Here is a 10781-nt window from a genome sequence, read left to right as displayed (position 1 = left end):
CCTGGGGCTCGTCATCCTCCAGGGAGTTGTTGGTAAGCCGCTGCAGAAGTGGTACTGGACCACTAATAAGATCCTCAGTACGCCCTTCTTTGGATCTGTTATGTCCGAGCCACGGTATACCCTCATCATGAAGTATTTGCACTTCGGAAACAACGAGGAGTTTGATGAGGCCACCCATCCCGCACCCAAGCTGAAAAAAATTTGGGACATATACCAGATGATTGTTGCGAACTTCAAGGCTGTGTATGTTCCAGATCGCGACATCACGGTTGACGAAAGCCTCATGGCATATAAGGGGAGACTGAGCTGGGTGCAATTTATTGCCTCAAAAAGGGCACGCTTTGGGGTGAAGTCGTATATGCTCTGTGAGGCCAACTCCGGGTACATCTGGAACTCTGTAATTTACACGGGCAAAGGCACCAAATTTGCCCCTCAGTTCAGCCAGTTTGGGTGTGCCACCTCCTCTGTCCTAACCCTAATTGAGCCATTGCTGGATCAGGGGTACTGCCTGACGACAGACAATTTCTACAGCTCCCCTGAACTTTTTGATTACCTGGTCCAGCATAAAACCGATGCCTATGGTACCTTGAGGGCTAACCGTCGCAATCTGCCGCCGGCCTTTTCTGCCAGGAAGCTGAAAAAGGGGGAGGTCGTTGCCTGGCAGAAAGGCAAAATGATGGCTCTAAGGTGGAAGGACAAACGTGATGTCTGTGTCCTCAGCACTATTCATAATGCCGAGACTGTCCGCACCACCAACAGGAGTAAACAGGAGGTGGATAAACCCAAAGCCATACTGGATTATAACAACACTATGGGGGGTGTGGACAGGGCTGATGGAGCCATGACTTTCTATCCGGCTGTCCGCAAGCAGCAGCGGAAATATTATAAAAAAAATTTCCGCCACTTACTTGAGCAGTGCTTGTGGAATGGCTATGTGCTCTACAAGAAAAGGTGTGTAAGGCCTGTACCCCACCATGACTTTGTCTGGCAGCTGACGGAAGCAATCTGCACGAAGTACCCCGCACCAGAGTCAACATCTAGACCGGGGCGCAGGGCATCATATGTCGTGAATCCGGCACGGCTTTCAGGGAGACACTTTGTGGAGTACTTGCCACCGACCCCACAGAAAGCAAACCCTACAAGAAGGTGCGTTGTTTGCTGCAATAAGAAGGACAAGGATGGCAAAAAGATGCGGAAGGAGACCCGCACTTACTGCCCAGATTGTGACGTGCCACTTTGCGCATTACCATGCTTCAAGATCTACCACACTAAAGAAGTGTTCTAAGGTACACTTGTAGCCTGTATAATTTTGTTTCTGCCTTCATTTATTTATTTCTACATTGATTTATTTATTTCTGCATTTTCTTTATATTTCTGCATTGAGGAAAAATGCAAGGTATTTCAGTTAGTTATTCATAAATTTTATTTTATTTTTGACAAGAATTAGTGTTTGACACTTTTATTATACTCAGAATGTATACTAAACTCTTGCTTGGCTCATTTTGGTAAGTTACAGGAAAAAGGTGCTGAAAATTAAATGTACCGCTTTTTGCACAGAAATCCTTGGGAATCAGAACGCCGAGGTGGTTAAACAGCCAAGAAACAGTGAGAGACAGCTTGAGGTTTTACTGCTGGAAAGTTCAAAGGGTCATCATTTCTGCGTTGTTTTATAGCTTAAAAGACAGAGTGTGGTTTCTAAACTGCAAATACAACAGAAAGAAAAAACTTCTAAAAACAAAACTATATAACTGAAAATAAAAATATGTGACTTTTTCCTTTGCTACTGATGTTCTATTCATTATGCATACTACACATACAATTCACAATATAAAGGAAGGAGAAAATGATAAGCAATCCAACCAGACTAAAGAATTGTTCTGACATTCGAAAAAACAGGACAATCGATAGAATGATTGTTAGAAGTCGATCGGCACCATTAAAGAGGAACTGTAGTGAAAATAATATAAATTTATTTCCCACAATGCAACCAGGTTCACTGTCAGCAAAATGTCAGGACCATGGCACTGACATCACGCTGTGGGAGGGGTTACACCACAATATCAATGATACAGAACCCATCTGATGATGGATGTGAGAAAAGGAAAACATTTCTCAGGGGAAAGGGGGTATCAGCTACTGATTGGGATGAAGTTCAATCCTTGGTTAAAGTTGCTCTTTTGCGGTACCTGATCTGATTGATGATACGGTTGATTGTTCAGGGGTTTGTACCGATAGGAGATTGTACTGTGAATCTCACCTAATGTGTCTGTGCTATCCCACCTTCCTTACACCTTCCCCGGGTCATACTGACTACTGGCAGGTAGAGATCCCCTTCATCTATTGGGCAGGCCCACAGCAGTGCGTTTATATGCAGGACTGCTGACAGTCCGGTTATTCCGCTGTGTTGTGCTACATGAATCTGCAGGCTTCAGCTAGATATCGTAAGTCTGGAAACAGAAAGGTGCAAAACTGCTGTAGCCATGGCTACTCAACTATTTGTTCCTTAAACTAAAGAACATACTTAACTAAAAGGCTATGTGAGTATCTAACCCCTGGCGTAACTACAGGAGGCAGTCCTGGGGGCGATCCAGTACCTAATGTCATTATACAGAATGTGCAGCGGAAGCCTAATTAACCATCACCTGCTCCTAGCAATCGCATCTACTCCACTTCCTGGTGAGTTTGCAAGTACGGTGCAGCCAGCCAATCACCATGCAGGGACTGAAGACGCATGTTGATTGGCTGGCTGCATGGCACTTGCTAACTAACCAGGAAGTGGAGGAGACGGGATTGCCGGGAGCAGGTGATCGTTAACTTGGCTTCTGCTTCGCATTCTGCATAATGACATTAGGTACAAGACAGGCCTCCCCTAGCTCCCGCCCCCTACAGTTACGCCCCTGTATATAACATCTTATTACTGCTTACAAGAGGTCATCTTTAAAGCTCTATTGCTCCATAGGCCAAGCAGAATATCCTGCATGTACATTCTGAAACTAAAGTGCAACAATGGATATAAACCAGTACAGACTATCTTTGTTCCTTCATGACTGGGGACAAAGCCCTTGTTTGGGCGTTTTATTCAGTACTTTCAGCAGAAATCAGCATCAGGTGAGGAGAGGACCAGAATATAAAGCAAACCTGTGAGGAAACAAAAGTAAAAAAAAATGATACTTACCAGATCCCCCTCAACCCCTGCTGCCCGGGACTTTCTTCTTCCTTTCGGCTGTGCCTCCATCTGTGTTTGAGCAAGTACAACCCATGCATGCCCAGTAGCATAAAGACGCTCATTCAAGTATAGGAATGGCTTCAGACTACTGGGTAGGGACAGACCGTACTCTTGCATGTACACATACATTAGGGATGGTCGGAAAATTTCTGCACAGTGTCATTTCCGATCGGAATGAGTATTTCCACATCGGTAACCAACCGGCATGGTCAAGTCGGAAATGTTGGCCCGGTCCCTGAACTTGGAAGTATTGGACCAATCACAGAATGTAGATTTTTTTCTGAGGAAATCTGAATACCACTGAAATTTTAGACCAATCACGAGACTCGGATACTACTGAGTTTTTCTGAGATTTGTGATCAGCCTAAAATCTCTGTGGTATTCAGATTTCAGCAGTAAACCTTCGCATTTTCTGATTGGTCCAATACTACCAAGTATTTCCAAATTCTGAGTCTTGGGATTGGCCTAAAATCGAAATTTGAGTCTAATCACAAGACCCAAAAATACTCGGTAGTATTGGACCAATAAGAGAACGCGGAGGTTTATTGTGGAAAACAGAACACCACAGAAAGACTCTGTAGTATCCAAGTCTTGTGATCGGTCTAAAATTTTGTTCTGACCTCCTTTCCACACCATCCAAACCTAGATTAAAGATGGACTTTTTTGTGGTTTTGATGGTCTGTTGACACCTGCAGAGGAGTGACTGGTGATGTGTGCCAAGGGGACTGATGAAGCAACCCTACAAATCCCGTGTGTACGGGTCACGCTGTTCTGCACTGAAAGCCAACCTCTGCTTACAAACTTAGGTGTGGCGTAGCTAAGGAGCTGTGGGCCCCGATGCAAGTTTTACAATGGGGCCCCCCAAGCACTCTATACATAACAATTTATACGGCGCACCAAAATCTGCCAATGGCAACTACAGTGTCAGAGGTGCAAGAAGGGGATGGGGAACAGTTTGTTAATGATTACTAGTATTCAAAGTATCTACAGAAGTCATTATTATGAGCATAGGACCAATAGAGAGCTAATTCTGTAGTTAAGGGAGGGCCCCTCTGGCCCAAGGGCCCCGATGCGGTTGCTACCTCTGCACCTCCTATTGCTACGCCCCCTGCACCTATCTGCATATGTACCGTAGTACGTTTTTGCTGTTCCCTCATCACCATAGCTGATTTCTGCTGTTTTCTTTTTCTCTTGCATGGGAGCTGCCCTCTTACTGGTGATGTCAGCACTATGTACAGAGCAGGGAAAATTCATACAATTCACTACCTGTTCTGCTTTGAGGTCACTTCAACCTGTCACCTGAAATCTTTGATTGCCAAAAGAGAAGCAGAACGTTATCAGGTGTTTGTGCAAGAGAGGCATGAACATGTCTTATCTGTCCTAAGTGGACATAAATCTCAATCAGCCATTCACTTTAAGGCGCGTACACACGCCATATTTTTTCAAATGACGGGTCCATCAGACCCTCTCGTGGGGCGGTTGTTCTGCCGACAGTTGCACGTGAGTACAAGCTGTCGGCAGACTGATAAGACTGTTTTTGTCTGATCAGTCTCTTATCAGTCTGCCGACAGCTTGTACGCACGTGCAACTGTTGGCAGAACGACCGCCCTGCGGGAGGGTCTGACGGACCCGTCGTTTGAAAAAATACGGCGTGTGTACGTGCCTTTAGTAGATAACCTGCATTTGAATGCTGTGCACTGAAACATCTATCTTGTTTGCTATCTTTTTTTTATTTTCTGGTAATAGGTTTACTCGAGGGAGGCCCATTCTCTCTGACAGCGACAACCCCTCCTCGAAAGCTTCAGTACGTCTGTGGATTTGTATCAATGTCAAGTCTCCCTGGATTCTGCAGTCTAGAATTATATTTGAAATTAGCTGGTAAATTCATTTCCCATGTGGCTGATTGGTTGGTGGCTCTAGTGGTGAGGTGTGTCTTTTTCTGCATAGGACTCCCCTTCCGAAGACAGTGTGGTCAGATATCCCCAAATTGTTCAGAGTGCTACTGGTACCCACCAGAAGAAAATCCCAAAGACCTCCCACCTTCTCAGATAACCAATAGTTATATGGCTGGACCACAGCACAGCATATTGAGCTAGAGGGCTCTTGGATCATGCCTGCACGTCCAACCACCCTCTAAAGTCCATGGTGCCTTCAAGACCCCAACGCAGGTACAGAAGAGCTGGGAACACAAAGGACAAGATCTAGCCACTAGGGTTCCTGAGAGATAGAAGAAGCTGTGGATGGTTCCACCTCTGGTGGCCTGACTGCTGAAGACTGTACAAGAAACGTATCACCACTGAAAACACAGATTCTGACACCAAAACAGAAAAAAATGACACCGTTAATGACGGACTAACGTAAAACAGAAATAACATCATTGTCAGCATTGGTCCGCAGCTCAAGGGACGAGGGTAGACAACCAAAAAGGCACGTGTTCCCTACACCTTCAAATGTCCCGCTAAATATCGTACACAGAGGAACGAGAAAACATCTCCAATGGTGTTAGTTCTTCTTAAATGCAATCAAGGCTATAGAGATAGCTAAAGAATTATATTGTAATTCTATAAAAAGACTTAATCAAAATATGTTGGACTATGAAAGGGGGATCATTTGTGCCTCTGCTCTGGATCTGGGATTACTTCTCAATCTACCCAATAATTCACGTTCATTGACGATTAACTCTTTCTCTGCACTGGTCAGCTAAAATTAGTTAATACTGAACAGAAGTGTAGGAGCCCCCAACAATATCTATCCTGTTGAGATACCCGATCCCATTGGGACACTTGATTCTTCACATTTTGTCACAGGAAGGAGGAGGAGTCTGATGCTTCAGGAGAACTGTACTGGTCGCTCTGGTGGAACGGTGGTGAACCTCGGGTCCAGCCTGGGAACGAAGCCTTTGAAGCGCTTGGAGGCTTCAGAGCCGAACACATCCAAGACTCCTCTGTTCATCAGTGCAAACCTGACGACAAGAAACCATATTTACCATGCTAGGTTGTTTTTATACAGATTATTATTTAACCACTTAAAGGGGTTCTTTTGCGAAAAAAGTAGGCAGTTAAAAAATGTGACAGATGACAGGTTTTGGGCCAGTCCATCTTTTTAAGGGGGATTCTCAGGGCTTTCTTTGTTTTCAACAGCATTTCCTGAACAGCAGTTTAACTGCCAAAATAGCAAGATACCAGCTGGCCTCCCTAATCACTTGCACACTATTATGTCAGTTAGATTTTGCAACTGTTGTTTAGGAAATGCTGTTGAAAACAAAGAAAGCCCTGAGAATCCCCCTTAAAAAGATGGACTGGCCCAAAACCTGTCATCTGTCACATTTTTTAACTGCCTACTTTTTTCGCGAAAGAACCCCTTTAAGTACCAGCAGTCTCCTTCCCCTTAAAGGACAACCGAGGGGGCATGTGACATGATGAGATAGATATGTGTATGTAGAGTGCCAAGCACACAAATAACTAGGCTGTGTTCTTTTGTTCTTTCTCTGCCTGAAAGAGTTAAACAACTGGTGTGCAAGTGACAGTTTCTGCCCGGGTCGGACTGGGTCAGACTATAGCATAACCCTCACGGATAAGTAATTACGGCCATAAAACACTTTCCTGTCAGTAAATGGCTTCTGAGAGCAAGAAGGATAAAGTGTCAATAATTCATAGATTTGAGCTCTGACATACTCCAATGAAGGTGTCATTGAGCAGAGACAATGAAACAGTAAACACTTAAAAAATTGATACAAATGTAAAATAAAACTGTGGGATGTCTAAAAAAAAAAGTTAAGTTGACTGAGGATAGATACAATTGTTTTTCTCATCAGTTTATTTCCACCTCGGATGTCCTTTAAGGATCAGAGACCGCTGGTACAGAAATGGCGCAACCTGGGCCACCCACTCTGTCGTCTCTATGACAGCAGAGTTCCTGTGAGCTGGTCAGGAGCCGCTTTCATTGGCTCCTGACCTTGCCTATCAATGTAAGCCAACGGGAGCAGCTTACATTGAAAGACAGGGCCAGAAGCCAATTAAATTGTCTCTCTGCCGTCATAGAGACGGTGGAAACGGCGGATGCGCGCAGAGGCAGCCAATTGAAATCTACGCCCTGCCAGCCAGGTGACCACCAAAACAGATTTCAATTAGCGCGGTACTAAAGTAGTTAAAGGAAACATGTATGGAAAAAAAACACCCAATTTAGGATGATCCAGAGGCTTCCCATCCTACTTTATCTCGTTGTTCCTCAATAACGGCCGATAACGACCACCTCAGTCGGTATTCAGTCGTATGCACGGTAGCTCCTGACTACCTACTCACCCCCAGTGACACCGATCCCATTGTTCACGCCACTCCCCCATCATTCATACGCCGCTTGTCGCCCAATACAGAGCAACACAGCGCGTCGTCCACAGATGACACACGTGTAAGCAGCCTGGCCCAGCGATGTTGCCCAATGGAATCAGGACTTGATCCCTGACGTGCAACATTTGTCAATGGTGGCTACACACCTCTAGGCTCCTACACAACTACCGTCCAACAGACCAAGTTTGGACAACAGTTAGGCTAGATAGTTACACGTGTGTACGAGCCTTTAGGTATAAGCATGTATGTGTCCGAATAGGCTCCATCCTGTACGCACCATGCTTCATGTGAATTGCTTTACTGTACAAAGCCGATTCTCACAGACTATTCTACACTACCAGGCCTGGATTTACCTCTCAGGAGCCTATAGGCACAGATGTCCTGGCATCCTAGACTTCACCCTCCATAAACCAACAAAAACCCACCGGACCGCACCACGAGTGTGCTGGCTGTCCCAGTTGTCACTTCTCCCTTACCTGTTATAGGTAGCTACAGACGCACCTATTAGCTAGACGTACCTTCAATGTTAAGTAGCTAGAGGTGCCCCCAAGTATTAGGTAGCTAGAGGAACCTCAGTATTAAGTAGCTAGAGGTGCCCCTGACTGAAGGGAGATCTCGTCAGTGGAATGCCGAGAGCAAGGTGGGTAACTTCTCATTTACACTCTGATCAGGACTATTCATAGGGAAGGACAGAGGCACTAGGAGAGGGTTGTGAGACGCCTTTCCATCATCAGGTACCTGTAGGCACTTGCCTACAGTGCCTTATGGTAAATCCGGCCCGGTACACTACACTGATATGTAAAAAATACCTCTAAATGTCAATATATATTTCCTGAAGTCACTGAAAAATGATTCTACAGCGTAAAAAATAAGAAGAGACACACTTACCTGCCCTTTGTCAGTCTCAACAGAAACTTCCAGTAAGATGGTCTTAAATTTTGGACCTCCATTACAGCCTAGGGCACAGAAACCAGATGTCATTTATAATTCAACCACCAGAGGGCACAGCATGATCACTTTCTGCTTACAAACACAGCAGACGCATTCCTATCGCTCGAGAGGTCCATGGAATTCTTGTTCAATGCATTTGATTGATTTAAATTGGGTTGAAACTTCATATTAACTGAAAAAAACAATCATCCAATGAGAGACTACTTATTCAGTTTATCTCTCCTGCTGTGTTAAGTGTTCACTGTCAAATTTAGGAGAAATGTGATATGAAAAAAAAGAAAATAATATTTCTGCTTGTTTCCATCTTTACTGTTTCTCTGTGATGCCAAAAAGTGACATCTCTTCTGCCCTTTTCCTTTTTGTATACTCAGCTCAGTGTTAATTAAAAAACAAAAACAAAAAGAAAAACAACTGAAAATAGGGACCTGTGCTTAAAGCGGAATATAACCCTGCATTTCATCTTTGCTCTAAAACATTATTTACAGCATATTATATGCAACCCGCATTTTTTTTTTTTTTTACCAGACTAGCATTCGAAGGGTTACACACAGAGCTTGAAAGTTCAGTGCAGTGAAATGTGGACACATCCAAAGTTGTAGGTTATGTTATCTTGTGTTTACTTAAATGTATCAAGTGAGGAATGTAACACATTCTCTGACTGTGGAGAAACAGCTCCACACAGACAGCGAGTCAAAGCATGTCGGCCTTCAATACATAATGTATAAAACCAGTTATTTATAAAATGCAGAGTCAGCTCACAAAGCAAAAACTGTACTTTTGGGAACCTAGAATTTCTAAACAAATAATAATACTTATGCACAAATGCAAATATGATAACCGTATGGAAATATAAAAAGTAGGAAAACATGTTTTTACTGAATATTATGTCAGGGTTTTAATCCGCTTTTAAATCTTCATAAAAGTAATGTGAGAGGATCAGACTGTAAAGGTGGCCATACACTGGCCCGATTCGCGGCCGTTTCGACAGCAGATTCGATCCTGGGATCGAATCTGCTGCCAATCGTTCGCGGTAAACGCACCCGCCGATCTGATTTCCTCCCGAAATCGGATCGGTCCGTCGATCGCGCCGTGCGGGAAATTACCCTCGATCGCCCGCGGGTAGGGAGCGTGTCGCTAGCGGCGGCCGATCAGGTATACATTACCTGACGCTGGCTCCCGGGCATCTTTTCCGCGCTGCACGGCTCTGTTCCGGCTCCATCCCGGCGCTTCCTGTGTCACTGCAGTGACCAGGAAGTTCAAATAGAGGGCGCTCTATTTGAACTTCCTGGTCACGGAGTGACACAGGAAGCGCCGTAATGGAGCCGGAACAGAGCCGTGCAGCGCGGAGAAGATGCCCGGGAGCCAGCATCAGGTAATTTATACGGGGGGGACAGGTGGCAGCAGGAGTAGCTCAACATATTGTGATCGGTTTCAGGCTGAAATCGGTTCACAATCTGTTTGCAGTAAAGGCAGCCATACGATCCCTCTCTGATCAGATTCGATCAGATAGGGATCTGTCAGCTGGTCGATCTAATGGCAAATCGACCAGTGTATGGCTACCTTAAATGTAAACATACACACAATGAGTAGACCTTCAGGATAATGCGTCTGGGCGGTACTTACGGCTTGGAAGCAGATGGCCGTAGACACTGCATAGATGACGCTGTCGGCGTGAGGGAAGTATGGGAACTTCCCGGCTTCGATGCCTTTGAAGTACAACGTCTGCAAGAAAGACACGGAGACCGATAACACCTTCCATAACTAACAACAACTGTTTTTATGCACTTTTTCTTTGCAGAGCACAGCCAGGCCCTATCAACTCTTTATAGATGGTTTTCAAGGAATGTTATTGTGCCAAGATGGTTGGTGATTGGATGACCTTCCATTATATCATCCAGTAAGGAAAACACAAAGCTATTTTCAAGAGACCCAGAGACGAGCAATACCACTGCATGTATACTTACCTGGGAATTCCTCCAGCCCTCATGAGGTCTGTGGCCTCCCTTGCTGTCCTTTCCGGGTACTCCAGTCAGTAGGCATCACCCCTGAGATTTTGGCGGGCCGTGCTTTTCTGCACATGTGCGGCTTGGTCCCGCCTGCATTCCGTCGTGTTTCCACAGCCCGGAGCGTTCTGCGTGCCACGCATGTACAGAAGTCTATGACTGGCCAGAATACCGGGGAGTATATCTACAGAACAGGAGAGGGCAGTGGGGATGGAGAGGGAGGCCATGGATCTCATGGACTGGAGGAAGTCCCAG

General features: G+C 45.1%; 1 protein-coding gene across 1 annotated transcript in view; it reads right to left on the bottom strand.

The window, feature by feature from the left end:
• Window positions 1–4839: 4839 nt before the first annotated feature.
• The window catches only part of TMEM135 (transmembrane protein 135), a 399393-nt gene continuing 393451 nt past the window's right edge, over window positions 4840–10781 (bottom strand). Inside the window, exons 13-15 of the mRNA XM_068264859.1 lie at window positions 10147–10245; window positions 8461–8528; window positions 4840–6188 (exon numbers count right to left, since the gene is read on the bottom strand). Coding sequence (XP_068120960.1) covers window positions 6056–6188; window positions 8461–8528; window positions 10147–10245 — 300 coding nt within the window. The 3' untranslated portion in view covers window positions 4840–6055. The remainder of the gene's footprint in view (window positions 6189–8460; window positions 8529–10146; window positions 10246–10781) is intronic.

The sequence above is a fragment of the Hyperolius riggenbachi genome, chromosome 2, assembly GCF_040937935.1.
Source record: "Hyperolius riggenbachi isolate aHypRig1 chromosome 2, aHypRig1.pri, whole genome shotgun sequence".
Lineage (NCBI taxonomy): Eukaryota > Metazoa > Chordata > Amphibia > Anura > Hyperoliidae > Hyperolius > Hyperolius riggenbachi.
This window is presented reverse-complemented; position numbering and strand designations above follow the sequence as displayed.